The sequence below is a fragment of the Bos javanicus genome, chromosome 1, assembly GCF_032452875.1.
Source record: "Bos javanicus breed banteng chromosome 1, ARS-OSU_banteng_1.0, whole genome shotgun sequence".
Lineage (NCBI taxonomy): Eukaryota > Metazoa > Chordata > Mammalia > Artiodactyla > Bovidae > Bos > Bos javanicus.
The window spans coordinates 65,572,677-65,592,898 of record NC_083868.1 but is presented as its reverse complement, the minus strand read 5'-3'; the positions used below and the strand labels follow the sequence as shown (position 1 = coordinate 65,592,898).

Below are 20,222 nucleotides of genomic sequence, written 5' to 3'. Positions count from 1 at the left end.
GTCCTAACTGTTGTCCTAGAAGTTAGTCCCCTAGAGGACCTGTTGTCAAGGCGAGAGGCTTGGTCTGGATTATAGTCTGGCCCTCACATACTAATCCTTGGTACTTCCCTATTTCACATAGTTCTGTATGGAGGGGGCTGTATGTGCCAGAGGCACTGGTTTTCAATTTTTAACATATGTCAGTGTCACCTGGAGAGTTACAATATAGATTCCTTGGACCCACCCTCAGAATACCCAGTGTAGGGCCTGAGAATCTGTGGGTTGTTTTTTTTTTTTTTTTCCTAATTGGAGTATAATTGCTTTCCCATGTTGTGTTAGTTTCTGCTGTACAATGAAGTGAATCAGCTAGATGTATCCATCTATCCTCTCCCTCTTGGACCTCCCTCCATGAGAATTTGCATTTGTAACAAATTCCTGAGTGATGTTAATGCAGCTGTTCCAGGAACCACACTTTGAGAGCATTCAGTTCAGTTCAGTTCAGTTCAGTCGCTCAGTCGTGTCCGACTCTTTGAGACCCCATGAATCACAGCACGCCAGGCCTCCCTGTCCATCACCAACTCCCGGAGATCACTCAGACTCACGTCCATTGAGTCAGTGATGCCATCCAGCCATCTCATCCTCTGTCGTCCCCTTCTCCTCCTGCCCCCAATCCCTCCCAGCATCAGAGTCTTTTCCAATGAGTCAACTCTTCGCATGAGGCGGCCCACGTTTTGGAGTTTCAGCTTCAGCATCCGTCCTTCCAGTGAATATTCAGGACTGATCTCCTTTAGAATGGACTGGTTGGATCTCCTTGCAGTCCAAGAGACTCTCAAGAGTCTTCTCCAACACCACAGTTCAAAAGCATCAATTCTTCGGCGCTCAGCTTTCTTCACAGTCCAACTCTCACATCCATACATGACCACTGGAAAAACCATAGCCTTGACTAGACGGACCTTTGTTGGCAAAGTAATGTCTCTGCTTTTGAATATGCTATCTAGGTTGGTCATAACTTTCCTTCCAAGGAGTAAGCGTCTTTTAATTTCATGGCTGCAATCACCATCTGCAGTGATTTTGGAGCCCCATAAAATAAAGTCTGACACTTAAGAGCATAAGGGGATATAAAAATCACTTATTAGTAGAATGCTTTTTTAAAAAATTCTCACTATCAGAGAGTTGAATTAGTTGGTGTTGAGGTGGAACCTAAGAATCTGCAATTTGAACTAGCGAGTCAGGGGTTCTGATGCCGGAGCTCTACAGACCACACGCTGAGATATGCACGTGGCCTGGGGCTTGTCTTCCCCATCCAGGTTCCCTACTCTGCTATAGCACTCAACCCACTGAGTGACTTCAGTTTGTAATTCAGGCTTCCTGAAACAAGTGACCTCATGAAATACCTCTTATAACTTCTCTTTTATAAAGAACTCTGAAATAAATTTGGCTCGGGAGAGACAGATCTCAGAAAGGCTTGATTGCCCTGAGTTAGTTGGAAAAGCCACAGAACCCTGAGTTAGAAATTATTTTTTACTAGAGACATTAAAAATAATGCTTTAGCAATAATAAAAATCTTTGCTACTTTGATGTGACTTTACAGAAGTGGAGAATGATTTCTGTAGAAATATTGCCTCCAGTCATCTTAATGCACCTTAGTCAACTGGATTCAGCATTAATCAAAAAGGCAAGGTCTACCTTCCCACTGTCCTTTGAAATATAGAAAATGATGTAGAAATGTCATCACCAACTCACTGCTACCTAAATTCATATTCAGATCAAAGCTGAACTCAGTCTTGCTCTCTTCTTAAAATTAAGCCTTGAAGGTGACCCTGAGGACACATACTAGATGGAGGAGTATGCCAGAATATTTAAGTCATGAGCAGAACTGCTTTTAAAATGTAGACTATATGCTTACAGTTAACTTTTCCCCCTCTATTTCTGCTTCATGGAGAAACAAATAGAGCTATAATCTGGGTCTTGCATTTTCTGCAGGGGCCTGCAGCAACATTTTAGGTTCTGGGCAAAATGGGTATGACTGTTTGGGCAGCTCCACAAAGAAGAGATGGGGACAACAGAGGATGAGATGGTTGGATGGCATCACCGACTCGATGGACATGAGTTTGAGCAAGCTCCAGGAGTTGGTGATAGACAGGGAAGCCTGGCGTGCTGCAGTCCATGGGGTCGCAAAGAGTCAGACATGACTGAACGACTGAACTGACTGACAAGTATTTTGGCACTTGGCTATATTCACACGTAGGAAAGAAGAGTGGAGTATTTATCATGTCAATGTTTAGCTTTGTAAGGTTTGCCAGTGCCATCCATATCTCTCTACTCTGTCTATGATTTGCAGTGTCAGCACTCTCACAGGACTGACTATGATTATGAGGAACATTAAAGAGGCTGCTTCTTACTCATTTCTATCACAGTACTTAGCACAGTGTCCATATATGCTGGTTAGATGGATAGGCAGATGAATAGGGAGGGGAATGGACAGATGAATGGATGGATGTATAGATGGGTAGATGTTTTCAAGGTGTTGTATTTCTTGAATTCTTGCTCTAAATAAAAAGCTTTGTTTAAACAGAAATGTGAGATAGAAAGAGTGGGAACATGGTGATTTTTGTCAAATTTTGTTGATTCCAGGAGGCACAACTAGGACCAAAATACTCAACTTACATGAAAGCAAATTTCCAATCGACTTGGGAGAACTTTCTAATACCCTGAGTCTTCAGTAATATGATAGGTTCCTTTGTTGAATAGAGCACTTCAATTCACAGGAGGCATACAGGTAATTTGTCAGGAAGGATATACAGGTTATTTCTGTATTGAGTAGAAGTAGGGAACCCCTTGGGCTTCCCTGGTGGCTCAGATGGTAAAGAATCTGGCTGCAATGCAGGAGACTGAGTTTGATCCCTGGGTTGGGAAGATCCCCTGGAGAAGGGAATGGCTACTCACTCCAGTATTCTTGCCTGGAGAATTCCATGGACAGAGGAGCCTGGCAGGCTACAGTCCATGCGGTCACAAAGAGTTGAATATGAATGAGCGACTAACACTTTCACTTTTTTTTCAGGGATCCTTTGCAGTATTAAGATTTTCAGGTTCTATGAAGAGAATGTCAATGGAAAAAGAATTAATCTAAGGAAGCATTTTGGAAAATGAAAGAATAAGATGATGTTATATTCAGATACAGAAGATATTTGTTAGAATATATAATATTTATGGATTAGATGTATAGATAATAAGATTTTTTTCACACAAATTATTATTTGATAATGGACTCCAGGTCCAGGGTTCTTTCCTTATATCACATTTCCATCAACACATACACACACACACACACACCCAGCTTTAATTTTCTAATTTGTAACCAGAAATATGGTGATGCCCTGTACTACTGTGAGGCTATTTGGGAAGGAATTCAGATCTGGGAAAGAGGATAATTTTTATATGGGGCTTGTAAGCCTAGATGATGGAGTACATTCACTCTTTATCACGATTTGCATGTTAGTTATTATTAATATTCTTGTTTGGGCCCTACTTTTCTTTAGATCTAGCATAATTTCGTTCAGGCAGTGGAACCTAAGACCTCTGTTAATCTACATAGCCATGGAGTAGAGCTTTGCATACCAAGAATCCCACACTAATGAATGTTTTGTGGTTGTTTTCCTGTCTATCTATGTTCTTTATTATTTCTATGAAATTTTATGATTCTCCTCTCTTCTTGACATTCTGTGGAAATAATGTTTGAGAAGTCTAGGTGTTTCGGGTCCTTGCCTTGGATAATAAAAATACTGTTTCAATCTTCCCAGGGAACTGCATGAGTGAATTCATGGGACTCATCAAAGGTCACTATGAGGCAAAGCAAGGTGGATTTCTGCCAGGGGGAGGCAGCCTGCACAGCCCAATGACTCCCCATGGGCCTGATGCCAACTGCTTTGAGAAGGCCAGCAAAGCCAAGCTGGCACCTGAGAGGATTGCTGATGGCACCATGGTAAGCAAGCTAGATATGAGGCTCTGCTGGCCTCTGGGATCCCCAACCTTGTTGTGAGGAATGGCTATTTTTTATTTCTCCAAAGTTACAGAGAAGTCTGGAGAGGAGAGTGTCTGTCTGTATGTTCCCACCTGTGTATGCACACACCCTTTTGTGTATACTAGATGCCTGGTGTGTTAGGGTAAAAAGAGCTTTGTACTTGGAGTCAGGTCTAGGTTTGAATTCTAGCTCTTGTTTCCTGTGTGACCTTGAGGAATTTACGTAACTTCCCTGTGATTCGTTTTCTCCATCTGTAGAAAAGGTAGGGCATCCAGTGCAGCTGGTGTGATCTAACCCTGCTGACTGCGCCACACTGTTCAGACCAAAGGGGGACATTGTTAATACTGTGTCAGGAGTCTTCCCTTATCTGTATGTGGCCCTGTAATATATATTATATACATATATATGTTCTGTCTCAGAGTCACCTCCTGCTTTTTGAAGTCATCCTCCAGGACCACAGCAGCAGGGTTTGCAGGATGTCACTTATAGCTGGTTTCTCAAGCCCAGGAGGGTCAGGAAGCCTTTGCCTGACTATAGTCAGGGCTTGTGAGCAGCAGTTCTCTCATTTTCTTTTGCTCTCCTTTGTAAAGGGATGAAACTGATGGGATTTAAAAGCTATTTTGTATTCCTCCTGTGTCACGCTGTAAACATTGAAACTGAACACAGTTGCAGTTGGCTGCGGTACTTGATTTCATTTTATTTTTGCATTCTTGGAGATAGAGTTTATGAACCACAAGGAGTAATTTTATGCGACATCATATGCAAACTTGCTTTACATTTTTAAACCAATGCCTTCAATGTTACCTGACTTTAAAATCTATAGCACAGACCGGCCTGACTCCATGCCCAGCTTGCAAACTACCTAAGCAGAGAGCTTATCTGCCCCTCTACCCAACGCAACGCAGATTGCTTTCAGTCCCAACTCAAGGACCAGAGTCCATGAAGCTTATCTTCAGGGGCAGGGTGTGAGTCCCATCTGCCAGACCTCAGCTCCGTTTCCCCTTGCAAGGGCCTCTGCAGTTTCTGTAGAACACTTTGATCTCTGTGCGAGAGCTCTATGAGATACTCATCATCTTAAGCTACTACCTCCAAAAGTTCCTGGGGGTACACAGGCTATCCGATAGTCACCACTTAGCAACCTTGAGTGCACAACCTGGCTTTGGATAATGTTACCAGGGAGCAGTGTTCTGCAACAGTGAAGCACAGGACAGGGCTGTTTTTATGAGGAACAAGACTTTGGGTCTCCCTCCCCATTTCCCATTATGTAATTTGGATCCAGGCTCATCCATATGCCTTATCCTTATACTACTTTGGAATAAATTAACTTCATAATACTGCCTTCATAGCTCAGCTGGGATGGGGCTTTGTTAGTCCAGTCAGACAGGAAGTCTCCTAAGAAGCCGTTAGCAAAGAGACAACAATAATTATGTCCATAATAATGATCTTTATATCTGAATAGTGCTTTATAACATGCCCAACACCTCACATCAAGCTTGTCATGTGAAGTCAAGCAGGGTCCATCATCTGTATCATTGTAGACAAAAAGAAGTTAATACATATTAGAATGTATGCCAGACATTAACAAGGGTTCTCTGAGTTGTGGCACAAAGAGAATTTTTATCTTCCTTTTGTCCATCTATATTTTTAGAATTTCCAACAATATGAGTACATAAGAATTACAGGTTTTTGGTTTTTTTAAAGCCATAATTGGTCAGAAAATCAGCAGTAGGTGAAGCTGGAATGTCAAGGATGCACAGGGCACTTGCATATTCTTTCTGTTGCAGACAAAACCTGCCTGAACATAGAAGGACACCCACCATTCAGAACCTTCTTGGACAGGGCCTTTAAAAGTGCGACAGCCATTCCCGCTCCCTTCTTCCTGCCTCCTCAGTCACTCTTTTCCTTCTTTTCCCTTCCCTAGCCTATTTTTTTTCAGAGTCCTGCAAAAGAAAGGCTCAAATCCCAAATCTGCAACTTCTCATTACTACCACCTTAGACAGTCACTTCCCAGCTCTGAACCCCAGTTTCCTCATCTGTTAAATGGGAATTATGTTCTCCCTCACATGGACATAGCCACCGTAATGGCCCCTGAAAAGAATAATCCCAGGACTCTCCCACCTCTGCCCTTGGATCTAGCAAATTTAGCTCCATAGTGCTACAAGAACAATGTGATGCTTATGTGCCCAACTCCAGTTTAGTAAGAATAAAACTTGAGTGTCAGAGAAGCTGAGGGTTTCACACAAGCTATTACCCACTTGTAAATAGTAGGACCAGAGTCAGAACCCAAGGCTTGAGTATTTTCTCATTACCATGCAAGCACATGTGATTTATTACTCAAAGAGTCTACCTACCCATATCTTCTCTCTTCACATCTAGTAAAATGTGTTTTATTATCTGCCTCACTTCCTCTTTCTTGTCTCCATCCGCATTCCCTACAGGCATTTATGTTCGAGTCTTCTCTAAATATCGCCGTCACCAAGTGGGGGCTGAAGACCTCTAATTGTCTGGATGAGAACTACTACAAATGCTGGGAACCTCTCAAGAGCCGCTTCACCCCCAATTCCAGGAACCCTGCAGAAACTAACTAATATCGGAGCATGATGCCATAGTTGAGAATGGATTTGTGTGATTTCCTTCAGAATCTCATGCCCTTTGGTGGTATTCGGGGAGGGGGTTGGTTTAAATGGGAACTCAGTTTCTCATAGTCAAGGAACTTAAACATTTTTAGAAATGTATTAAGTTCTGTCAGCTTAATTACTCAATAAATACTTGCTGGTGTTCTGTGAAATTGACAATTGATAATAATCAGGCATTGACGAGGCAGACCCGGGGTGATGGGGAATGGGAGTCCACGCATTGGACCAAGTGATTAGGTTCTCCTGGAGTGAGAGGACAGGCAAAAGAACAGAAAGGAATGGGAAGTGGTATTTGTCACTACTTTGTAGTTTGGACACATTTCCCTCACTTTGTTGCCATAGTAGCAGTTTTGATATCCTACCAAATTTTTATTTAACACTGCGAAATGAGAGTCAGCTATGTATCGGGGCCTAAGAACTAGGGTTGCCAGATAAAATAAGATATCCAGTTAAATGTGAATTTCAGATAAATCACGAATAATTTTTAGTATACATCCTGTGCATTACTTGGATATACCTATACTAAAAATTATTTGTAGTTTATCTGAAATTCGAGTTTAACTGATATGCCTCTTTTTTTTTTTGCCTCGCTGCACAGCATGGGATCTCAGTTCCCTGACCAGGGATCGAACCCTCGCCTCCTGCACTAGAAAGACAGAGTTTTAACCACTGGACCCCTAAGGAAGTCCCACACCTGTGTTTTTATTTACTAAATTTGTCAATCCTATGAGGATATGGAGGTCAAGAGATAAGCATGGTCATTGCCCTTACAGAGATTATAGACAGGGAGACAAAATACACAAACAAAATAATTGCGAGTTGAGAAACATGCAAAGAAGAAAACAAATAGGAACTGAGATGGGAATGACGGGTGGGATGGGCACATCTTTCTTTAGGTCTTTGATGAAGTGACATTTAGCCAGACCTAAAGGATAGGACACCTAGGGCTTCCCTGGTGGCTCAGACAGTAAAGAATCCACCTGCAATGTGGGAGACCTGGGTTTGATCCCTGGGTCAGGAAGATCCCCTGGAGAAGGGAATGGCTACCCACTTCAGTATTCTTCCCTGGAGAATCCCATGTTGCAAAGAGTCGGACAGGACTTAGCAACTAAGCATGATATACAGGTGCTTTGGGAACTGGGAAAGGATAGGAAGGAGCAAGTCATAGGAAAAGTAGGGTTGCTCTGGGGTGGGGTGGGGAAAAGGAGCATTCCAAGAAGAAGCCTTGTGAATTTAAGGAACTAAAAGGAGAGTGAGTGTGGGGAGCCCAGGACCAGGCCATTGCAATAGTCCGGGCAAAAGACACCATTGTCCTGGACTAACGCAGTGGCGGCAGGGACCTAGTGGATAAATCCGTGAAAGCTTTGGACTAGACCTGAAAGAACTCGTTAGTGGACTGGATGTAAGGGGTGTGGGAAAGAGGAGTTGCAGATGGGGTGGGACTACTGTGGGTTTCTGGCAGTGGCATTTCTTGGTTTCAAATGGTGAGCTATCTTAGTAGCTGATGTGCCTTCCCAATGTTCCATACCATATTAAGACATCTTTATTAAAAATTAAACATTGTAAACTAGTAAGACAGTTAATATTTTTAAATAAAAATTTTTAAAATTTTTATTTATTTGCCCAGAATATGGGATCTTAGTTCTCTGGCCAGAGATTGAACCCATGCCCCCTGCACTGGAAGTGTGAAGTCTTAACCACTGGACCACCAGGGAAGTCCCCAGATAAATTTCTAAATTGACCACTACAGCAGGTTGCCAGTGACTCACCTAGACCCCATCAATGATCACCATCTTGTGTTGGCCAGCTGCTTCCAGTTGCCGGCAACACACTCACAATATTGCCTGAGGCCCAAAGCAGAACAAAAGTTCTGAGGAGTGAATGGCCCTGGACACAGTCCTCAACCACCAGAGTGGAAATTAGTGGATAAATTCGCTAGTTCTCTTGTTCCATACCTCTGAGGCTTGTGTTCAGCTGGGGTTCCTGGCAACTTTCAGAATGATTAAGCTTCACTGCCCAAAGTGGCAACTTCTGAAAACATATCCATTAGTAGCTTCCTTCCCTCTTATCTACCCACTCCCCTGTAGTGCTTGCTGGAATCTTCTCTCAAATAACCCCAAACCAGACAACCACTAAATGTTCCCAAATTCCAGCATTTATATAATGAGCTCACTCTAGCAGTGGCTCAGCAATAAATAAAGTGAAAGTGAAAGTGAGGTCGCTCAGTTGTATCCGACTTTTTGCGACCCCATGGACTGTAGCCTACCGTGCTCCTCTGGCCATGGGATTTTCCAGGCAAGAGTACTGGAGTAGGTTGCCATTTCCTTCTCCAGGGGATCAAACCTGGGTCTTCCTCATTGCAAGCAGACGCTTTACCATCTGAGCCACCAGGGAAGTCCTCAGGAGTAAATAATCCGCCTGCAATGCAGGAGATGAAGGAGACTCGGATTAGATCCCTGAATTGGGAAGATCCCCTGGAGAAGGAAATGGCAACCCATTCCAGTGTTCTTGCCTGAAGAATTCCACCGACAGAGGAGCCTGGCAGGATACAGTCATGGGATCACAAGTCAGACACGACTTAGCAACCCAACAACAACCCTCCTCTTATACACAAACCTAGAATCTCATTGATTTTGGTTCACTTTGTTATCAGTGTGCTGGCAAAACCTTCCTAGAGCAAAAGAAACATTCTGGGTTTACATCCATTTAGCATCCAAGCCCGTGTACTTTATCTCCCTGTTGCTGGCAGCAACTTGTCAGCAGGAGACAATATTTCACCCAGGCCAGGCTGTTCACACTAATTAAAAAAAAAGATATAGCTTCCTTCTGTTGTGCTTCAGATCAGCTAGAAAGATCTGTATCATTTCCTTAATTCTCTACTCTTAAAGATACGTTTCTCTATTATTCTCCCAAGAAATAAGCCATCTGTTTGCTTAGAAATTTAAAACTCTTTTTAAAAAGAAAAAAAAAAAGGCACCCTGATTAGGTTTCCTCCAATGACTGGAGTTTTCTGCTAGGTATCCTTGACATCTTTATATATTTTCCTGTTAGAATGCCACAGAAGTCTCCCCGTCCCCCCGCTTTTTTTTTTCTTTTTGGGAGACTTCTCACAGCCCAGGCTATTGGCAGTGGCTCTAGACAATGGTTCACAATAAGGGTGATTTTGTATCCCTCACCCAAGACATCTGTCAAAGCCTAGAGACATTTTTTGTTGTCACAACAGGGGAGGGTGTTATTGGCATCTGTTAGGTAAAGGTTAGAGAAGTTGGCAAACCTTCTACAATGCACAGGACAGAGAATTATCTGGTACTGAATGTCAGTAGTGTCAAGGATGAGAAGCCTTCTGGTGGTTTTCATCTTTGCCTGTACATTGGAGCTCCTGGTAGCTTCAGAGACTCCAGGTGCCCAGGGTGTATCTCAGATCAATTAAATTAGAAATGCTGGAGGTGGAATCGAAATGAGAATTTTCTTGAAATCCCTCAGGTAATTCCAATGCGCTGGCAAGGCAAAGGGCCACTGTTCTATTAATAAAAACTACCTTAAAATCAGTATCCAAAACATTCTGTTTGCAATCTTTGAATTCTGGTCCAAATCTGGGCCTCTTGGGTCTACAGAAAGGAGGTGAGAAAAGCTCCCAATGCTTCAGTAAACATACATTGAAATGGGATAGGATTGGGTGTGTAACGAGCAACTACCCAGGAGGAGAAGCCACTATCAGGCAGTGGTGGGAAGGACCACCGCCTGCCTCCAGAAAGCACACCCTTTGTTGACCAGATAGGGCACAGAGAGAGATGGAGGAGGAGAGGGAAGGTAGGAAACCTAAGGCCTAGATGTAAACTGTAAGTTAAAAATTAATGTGCAGTTTCTATGTTGTAATTTTCTAGAGTGATGCAAGAGTTATCACTTCTGAGTTTGAAGGAAGTTCTGCCCTTCCAGAAAGATATTTTACTGCTAAAATGGAAAAAAAAAAAAGGCTTGAGAGCTGACATTTAAATTTCTTTGTTACATTTAGTAAACAGCTAGGCTTCAATTTGATAGAATCAACTTTATATAACTGTGTGACAATCTGAAGTATATCTAAAATTTATCCTTTTGTGAGTCAGTGTGGTACCTGATTAAGAGGGCAGATGCTGAAACCAGACTGCCTGGACTCAAATCCAGGCACAACCACTTGTTAGCTATGTGACCCTGAATGAGTTATTAACCTTTCTGAGCTTCTGTTTCCTCAGCTGTAAAATGTGGATAAAGATAATACTTACTTCATGAGGAATTCTGACTCTGGAATCCAGATGGTACTTATAGCTGAATGAGCAAGTGACTTAACCTGTGCCTCACTTTCTTCCTCTGAAACAAGGAAATGATTTGTTTCACAAGAATTTGGTAGGGGTTTAAATGAGACCATGGGCTTCCCTGGGGGCTCAGTAGTAAAGAATCTGCCTGCCAATGCAGGAGTTGAGAGTTCTATCCCTGGGTCAGTAAGATCCCCTGGAGAAGGAAATGGCAACCCACTCCAGAAATCTTGCCTGGGAAATACCATGTATAGAGAAGCCTGGTGGGCTACAGTCCACGGGGTCTCAAAAGAACTGGACACGACTCTGACTAAAACAACACAAAATGAGACCGTGCGTTGAAAGCACTCAAACTGCTTTTGGCCTCTAGTGAACATGGGCAGATATAGATATTATTGTTGTTATTGTGATTCAGTGAATACTTATTAGTTTCTGCCTCAGACAGGCTATTGTGGGGCCTACTATAGGATATACTGGAAAGAATAAGCCAAGGTCCTTGTCCGTAAATAACTAGCTTTTAGCTGAGGAGGAAGGCATGCACTCTTCTAATGCAATAAGTAACAGAAGCCCAAAGTGCAGAAAATTTAGAAGTACATATTGCCTTTTTCCATCATCTTTTAGGTCTGAAGAAAACCATATTGAGTTTCAATTTAAGATCTCAACAGTGCATATTAATAGCTCAATTAAAGTGAAAGCTAAGACAGAATCTAAAGTGCCTTTGATATAAGTAGTTCGCCTATGACTAACTATAGAGCTTTTCCTGGAGGAGTCTTGCCTAACCATGTGGGCCTTTGGACTGTAATTAGCCTACTCTAGGTTTTTTTAAAATCTAAAATTATATCAGAAGCTTTGACACAACCCACTATAGCACTATAACAGTGATACCTCACAAAATAACCAAGTGTGTGCAATTCTAAATTCTATATAGTCGCTGGAAGAGAAATTTAGCAAATGGGGCAGTTTTGCTCATTCATGAGCATTTAGTGTCCTTATTTTGGATTTTATAAATAAAATTAAAATCTGAACAATTATATTTTATAATAAATAAAAGGACATGGTATCAATTAAGAGTGCATTCAATTGTAAATGAAAATTTAACATTAGTTTAACAACTAAGACTTTATCTCATAAAAGAAGTCTGGGGTTGGCAGGTCAGGACAAGGACAATCATAACAATCATAACACAAAGTTAGCTGGGAGCCAAGTTCATTCTACTTTTCTGCTCTGCTATTCCTGAATATTTCATTTCACCCCCAAAGAAAGGCAATGCCAAAGAATGTTCAAAATATAGCACAATTGCACTCATCTCACACGCTAGCAAAGTAATGCTCAAAATTCTCCAAGCCAGGCTTCAACAGTATGTGAACCGTGAACTTCCAGATGTTCAAGCTGGATTTAGAAAAGGCAGATGAACCAGAGATCAAATTGCCAACATCCACCAGATCATCGAGAAGGCAAGAGAGTTCCAGAAAAACATCTACTTCTGTTTTATTGACTATGTTAAGACTTTGACTGTGTGGATCACAACAAACTGTGGAAAACTCTTAAAGAGATGGGATTACCAGACCACCTTACCTGCCTCCTGAGATATCTGTATGCAGGTCAAGAAGCAACAGTTAGAACTGGACATGGAACAACAGGCTGGTTCCAAATCGAATAGTGGTGCTGGAGAAGACTCCTGAGAGTCCCTTGGACTGCAAGGAGATCAAACCAGTCAATCCTAAAGGAAATAAGTCCTGCATATTTATTGGAAGGACTGATGCTGAAGCTCGAATACTTTGGCCACATGATGCAAAGAACTGGGTCATTGGAAAAGACCCTGATGCTGGGAAAGATTGAAGGCAGGAAGAGAAGGAAACAACAGAGGATGAGATGGTTGGAAGGCATCACCGACTCAATGGACATGAGGCATCAAGCTCCAGGAGTTGGTGATGGAGAGGGAGGCCTGGTGTGCTGCAGTCCATGGGGTCACATAGAGTCAGACACAACTGAGAGATTGAACTGAACTAAACTGAACTGATTCTTGGATATGTCTTATCTTCACCTCACTTCCATGTTCTAGGTCAGAGGAAGGGAGGAAAGCAAAAGGGTAAAGGAACAGAAGGATTTCTTTTTGGGAAATGTCTTTTATTGAGGAAAGAAAGCCCTCCCTAGTAGATTTCTCTTAGGTTCAGAACTGGGTTACACATCTACCTTAGACCAATCCAGGTTCATTCCCTGGAGTGGGATCATGCCCACTTTCTCTGAGAACCAGCCTCGTAAATAAACCAGGGTTCTATTAGAAGAAAAGGAAGGAGAGTGAGTGTTGACGAGTAAGAGCTGATGCCTGCCATGGATACCTTTTTATGGGAATTCAGCAAGAATAACATGAGAGGTATTGGTTTTGAATCAGATACTTTCATGTTCAAGCTCCAAGAAGAGATAAATCTTCTAATACTTGCTTTACACAGAAAATGCTCCAAATATCTGCCTGATTTCTCTCCAAATACATCCTTATTAAAGGTACAGAGATTTCCCAATACCCTCTACCTTCAGTTATGCATAGCCCACCCCATTATCAACATTCTCCACCAGAGTGGTATGGTTGTTATAACTGATGAACCTACATTGACACACCATCACCAAAAGCCCATAGTTTACTTTAGGGTTTACTCTTGGCATTGTACAGTCTGTGGGTTTGAACAACGCATAATGACATATATCCATCTTTATAGTGTCCTACAGAGTAGTTTCACTGCCTTAAATGCTTTGCCTATTCTTCCTTCCCTTAGTTGCTTCCAGATTATGACCATTACGAATTAAGCGTCTATAAACATCCATATGCAGGTTTCTGAGTAGGCCTAAGTTTTCAACTCTTTGTGCTAATGACAAGGAGTATGGTTGCTGGATCACATGGTAAAAGTATGTTTAATTTTGTAGGAAACTAACAAACTGATGAACTGCGGAAGTGACTGTATCATTTCGCATTCCCATTAGTAATGAACAACAGTTTTTTAAGCAGGGTTCTTGAAGAATTGGACAAGTTGTTGTTCCTATCCAAACCTTTCCTATAGAGTTAGGCTGTGAGACTAGCAGATCTTTAACAGTCCTTCCAGCTCTAACATTCTACCTGTTTATGTACTAGAAACCCTAAGAAAGTGCACATGAAGGTCCCTGCTCTTGAAGGCACCATCTATTAATCCCTCCAGGCTGGACTGGGTGTCCTTGCTCAGTATTGGGCTTCTCATAACATCTATCTTTATCCCTTTCAAACAATGGTTAAAAATTGCCCTCTGAAGTCAGGTTGCCCAGATTTCAGTTCTATCTTAGTCCTTATTAGCTAAAGGACTTGAGTAAATTGTTTAACCTCTCAAAATCTCATGATGATGAGATTTAAGGTATTGTTTTAGTAATTATTTTTAAGGTATGTTGGGAGATATGTAAAGCCCTTACTTTATCTTAGTGCCTGGAACACAAGTAAAAGTTTAATATTGGTTGCTATAATTGTTCTCCATGGTGAGTTCCTCCAAGAAGAAGCTGTATCTTTATACTAGTATCCTCAGTGCTTAGTAAATGACTGCAGCTCAATAAGTATTGATATATGATCAATGCAGAGGGGACTTGATGGTGAGTGTCCTACTAGAATTTAACAGGACACAGGCTCCTCCATCCATACCTCCAGGAAACCAACCATCTCTAGAACCTGAAGACCAACAGCAGCTCCTTCTCCTTGTGTTCTGGCATTTGTCTCTCCTCCTAAAGTCCCTGATGGGACCAAGCTTCTTCTGGACCACCCCTGCGGAGCATGATTTTGGAGCAGAAGCTGCCCATACAGCTTCTAGACATGGCACTGAGGTTACTGAAACACTCCATCTCCATCTACCTTCATCCAAGCTACTCCATATAAAATACCACTCTTTGATACTGTCTCCAAGGCAATGGCACCCCACTCCAATAGTCTTGCCTGGAAAATCCCATGGATGGAGGAGTCTGGTGGGCTACAGTCCATGGGGTCGCTAAGAGTCGGACACGACTGAGCGACTTCACTTTCACTTTTCACTTTCATGCATTGGAAAAGGAAATGGCAACCCACTCCAGTGTTCTTGCCTGGAGAATCCCAGGGACGGGGGAGCCTGGTGAGCTGCCATCTATGGGGTCACACAGAGTCGGACATGACTGAAGCGACTTAGTAGCAGCAGCAGCCACCTCACATAAAGAATAAAACCCTCTTTAGAAAACTTTGATTCATGTGAAACATATAAGTAGAAAAAAGTGTTTAACGGTGCAAATGTAGTTTCATAAGAAGTCCCATCTCCCACCTTTTCCTCCTACCTACAATTGTCTATCAGATTGCAGTCCTTGAGTCCCTCCTGTGTTGATTTCTGGAGCAGCCTTAGCCAAGTTGCCTCTTCCCCTACCCCTAAGATTTTTCCAGAGCCTAATTATTAAATAAGAGGAATGATTTAAATGTGATTGGTGGTAAAGAAATTGACCCTACAATGAGAAGGTGATAACTCCTTATGATTTTAGGAGAAATAGATTTGAACTCTTGTGCAAGTTTGCTCAAGAAATCTCATGTTGCACCAGCCATCTGTCTCCAGGGCTTTCCAGAGATCAAATGTCAGACTTTCAGCTTGACTTTAATCTCATAAATCCTGAAACTTGGCCATAAGATCGCTGAGTCTTCTAGGGATGATGGTGTCCAGGTGAATGAAACTGCTCGGTGTCCCTCCAGGCCACAGTGGGTATCAGCAGAAGGGGTCATCTCTAGCTCAGCTAGAGAAATGGCAGTAAACAAGGCAGCCAAAGAGGGAATTGTTGGCTCTATTACAATCCTAGTGATGGGGACAAATGGGTCCTATATCAGAAACATCATAAAACCCTATTTGTCCACACGAAGGTAGAAAGTGACAATGAAAGCTTTGGAAATTCAGAATCATTGAATGTATTTGTAGGATTATATTTTTACTAATTTTAAAAATGCTGTTCATATTTTTAAACCACATTTGATTAAGACAGATTCTTTTTTATTTTTTAATTTTACAATATTGTGATGGTTTCTGCCATACATCAGCAAGAATCAGCCATAGGTATCCATATGTCCCCTCCCTCTTAAACCTTCTTCCCACCTCCCTCTCCATTCCACCCCTCTAAGTCATCACAGGGCACCAGCTTTGGGTTCCCTGTGTTGTACAGCAAATTTCCACTGGCTATCTATTTTGCATATTATATAAAGTGAAGTAAATCAGAAAGACAGATTCTTGTTCAGAACTCTAATCTCTTCAAATACCCCATTAATGATCCTGAAGAATGTAGAGATAATCAATACCCTGTATTTTCCCCAAAGTTATGAGAAGACTGTGTGCCAGGAATGAGGAAGAAGAAAAATAAATCAGAGGCTGAACCCAATGGGATTTTGATCAGAGCACAGATAATCTTTTTCTTTAGGAAGGATGCATAATAAAGGGTAAAAAAAAACATAGTACTTAAACAAACCAGGCTGATAGAGAAGCAATATTGTTCCAGAGAGAAGAAGGGATGTCATACAAGGATAAGGAGTTATTAAGAAAACTGACTCCTCATGCATGACCATAAAGGGGAACTAATAGAGATAATATATTTAGAATCTCATAAAGCTTTCGACAGGTTCACATCTAAGTGAGTCATCCTGGGATTGGGAATGGGCTGCTTTATTCTGCACTGAGAACCATCTCAAACATTGAAAACAATTTCTGGCCTAAAGTCTTATAACAGCCTGGTACTGGTCATCCTCCAGCCTCTGTTACCCCAAGATGAGTTCCTCCAGGATCCAGAATGATCTTTCAGGAGTGCAAATTCAATAAGCTTACTCCTGCTTAACACCTTCAAAGGCTTCCACTGCTTTAGAACTGCTTTAGAGCTGAACTTGCTACGTTTGCTTTTTCAGTCTCCCTTGCAGCTAGAACTCACCCATATAACCTAAGCTCAGCCATTCCCATGCCCTGGATTCAGGAGCAAGTGATGGGAAAATACAGTGGCCTTGAGGAACTCTTTCCAGTGGCTGTATTTGTAACACATTTGAGTTCTTGGGCTGAGGCAGCTTACCAGTGTGGGCATCTATGCCCAGTGCCCAGGGCTAGTGGCATCAGTCACATACATGGCAGCACTGAATGCTCACATAAGGTGACAGCTGCTGAGTGTGATTTGGGGCAGTTTATAATGATAAGAACACATTGTTGACTAATTCTCAATGTTAAACAATTGTTTAAAAAATTCTGCCTATGTCTTTCTGGATACTGCCTTCTTATTCATTATTGGTGCTAGGTCTTCCTTGCTGTGCATGCAGGCTTCAGGTGTGGTGATCGGGGGCTACTCTTCATTGCAGTGCATTGCAGTGGCTTCTCTTGTGGCGGAATACAGGCTCTAGACACAAAGGCTCAGTGATTGTGGCATGTGAGTTTAGTTGCTCCGCAGCACGTGGAAATCTTCCTGGACCAGGGATTGAACCTGTATCCCCCACATTGGCAGGCAGATTCTTATCCACTGTACCACCAGGGAAGTCCTACTGTAAATGTTTTTCCTGTAACTAAGGTGTATTAGAATAACTCTCAGAGGAAAAAAAGACTGGTGTAATTGAGGATTAATATCTTCACCTGTCTAAATCTTAAATCACTAAGAAGACATTTTACAGAAAAATTTGGCAGTGGATCTGAGCAAGCAAACAAAATAAACATAAATGGACAAAAATATATGAAGTTATATTATACTGCAATACTATGGGCTTCTCTGGTGACTCAGATGGTAAAAGACTGCCTGGAACATGGGAGACCCAGGTTTGATCACATCAGGAAGACCCCCTAGAGAAGGAAATGGCAATACACTCCAGTATTCTTGCCTGGAGAATTCCATGGACAGAGATATGAAGTTATACTTAATAAATGAAATGCAAATTAAAACATTTTCATTATTAGGCTTAAAATATAGTTTTAAACTCAGAGTTTAATAGTTGTAATAATAGTTAACACTCACCAAGACCTGAATGTTTGCCACTGTTCTAAATATTTTATAATAACTCATACAATGAGTTTAATAAAAATGTTTTACTAGTTTATCCATTTTAAAGATAAGAAAACAGAATTTAAATATATTCCAGGTCACTTAACCAGTAAGTGGCAGAGCAGGGATATAAAGCTAAGGAGGTCAGGGGTGCGACTGAAAGTTCCAACAGCCAGCCTCCATCCTTAGGTGTGGTTCAAAAGTCACCTTACTAACATAAGACACCTTTTTCTGTTATCTCACTTAGGAAATCCTAAGGGTTTTAGGAGTTCTGTGCCAGAAACAAAGACTGAATATATACTTATTATAAATCATAGAACTAATGTTAACAGGATTTCACTTTAATTTGAAGTCATTACTAACTCCTGGCCACCTGGAGTTTCTCGTACTTCGGAAGCAGTAGATAAAAGAAAGAAAAAAAAAGGCTATTTATACTGGCAGCACTAAATGACCTTGATTACAAGGAACTAGGGTTGCCGTTACACAAGGGGGGCAGAAAGGGATACCCCTGGCTCCCAAGGGATTCACTGGCTCATCTTCATGCTTCCATGCTCTGTGAGAAGTGTAAATAGGCAGCTGCTGCATCAAAGGCCTGATGATGCTAGAGTAACTAAGGTTCTGGCCTTTGGAAATGAAAATCCTGGTGACTCGGGCAAGCAACCTAGATCTGCTAAAGTGATGGCCAAGAGAAGGGAAATCTCAAGAGCGTGGTGAGGGGAAATGATTATCAGCTAGGGCCTCAACCAGTCTCAAATGACAGCAGCTTGCTCCACTAGCCCTCCTGACACTGTACCTAACCACCCCTCTGAATGAGATTCAGTCTGTGCACAGAGCCAAGCTGTTCGAAGAGTGGATGACGAAATCCTATGCCTCTTGTGCCTGCTTCAATTCTGCTTGGCCCATCTTTTTACTCCAATTGCTGCTGCAGCTCTCAGCTGCCTGCAGGTGTGACTTCACCTCAGCTGCACAGCATGTTACCTGCCTTCTGCCCTAACCTTCCTTCATCCTCCATGAGATGCCTATAAGAATCGAATCAGCCCGTCTGAGGCTTGCTCACACCTGGCAGTACAAGAGAATTAACTGCATGAGACAACTCTGGACCAAGAGGGAAAGGAATGAGTGGTATATATTCATTTTTTCATGTCTGAGGAAAAGTTCTGTGTCCATTCCACAGTGCTCCTCAGAAAGCCCCTATAGGAATTAAGCCCGTTACCCTCAGGCCAAGAGCACACAGTTGATGGGTTTTCCCTCAATCCCTGTTTCACTCTTAGCAGTCTGCCCCTTGTTCTTTCAGATAATTTCCTAACATCAAAAATCTGTACAAGCTTTTCTCTCGGGCTCTGCATTATGGGGGTATTCTAGGTTCATATAAGGATCAAATGAAAGAACAGTTGTAAATATGCTTTGAAAGCTAAAACCAATATACTCATGTAAACCAGCCCCATAGAGCATGCTGTTCCACCTACAACATTTGATTTTACTTCATTCTCATAGATGTAATTGTCTCCCACTGTTTCAAGACTGAACTACAAAGCACGGGGCAACTTTTACTGAGCAATACTCTGTTACTTCATTTTCATCTTATGAGGTAGTAGGCATTACTATCTCCATGCCATGGATGAGGATGTGGAGGCCTGGTATTCCAACTGCTAAGCTCAAGCTAAGATTCTAGCCCAGATCTGACTTCCAAAGACCATGCTCTGTATCATTTTACTTCTGTTCTTCAGCATGTCCTCCACCCTCCCTGTGTTCTCCCTAACAGTGGTCCCCAATGTAGCCATACCCAACACACCTCACCCTTTTGTGCTCCTGTTTTGCTCTGTCAGCCCCTGTGATCTTCAGAGCTGAGATCAAATGCCATCTTCCTAGACAGAACTGCTTCTTCATCAGCTTGCCTATATCACTTTCCTGAATCACTATTTTTTTTTTTTAAACCACAAGGCTGTAACTATTCTGCTGCATTTATGACTGGGGCTGGAGCCAGACAAGAGCTTAGGTCTTAAATAGTACTAGATACATAATAAGCACTCATATAATAACTGTTGAATAAACACTTGTCAGAGTGTGTACTCCTAAAGCACAGGGCCTAAGTTTGTCCTACTGACTGCTCTATTCTCAGCACGTAGCACAATGCCTGGCTTATACCAGACACTCATTTGCTAAATGACTGAATGAATGAACATGAATCTGTTTCTTCATTAAACTGTGAATTCTTACAAAGTGGGATTCTATAATGTTCAGCAAATGTTTGCTGAATCCAAGTAATATTAAGAAAGAAAAAAC

General features: G+C 41.9%; 1 protein-coding gene across 1 annotated transcript in view; it reads left to right on the top strand.

Moving 5' to 3' along the window:
• Positions 1–6,788, top strand: part of HGD (homogentisate 1,2-dioxygenase) — a 43,617-nt gene extending 36,829 nt beyond the window's left edge. The window contains exons 13-14 of the mRNA XM_061400465.1: positions 3,780–3,961; positions 6,439–6,788. Coding sequence (XP_061256449.1) covers positions 3,780–3,961; positions 6,439–6,588 — 332 coding nt within the window. The 3' untranslated portion in view covers positions 6,589–6,788. The remainder of the gene's footprint in view (positions 1–3,779; positions 3,962–6,438) is intronic.
• Positions 6,789–20,222: the final 13,434 nt, after the last annotated feature.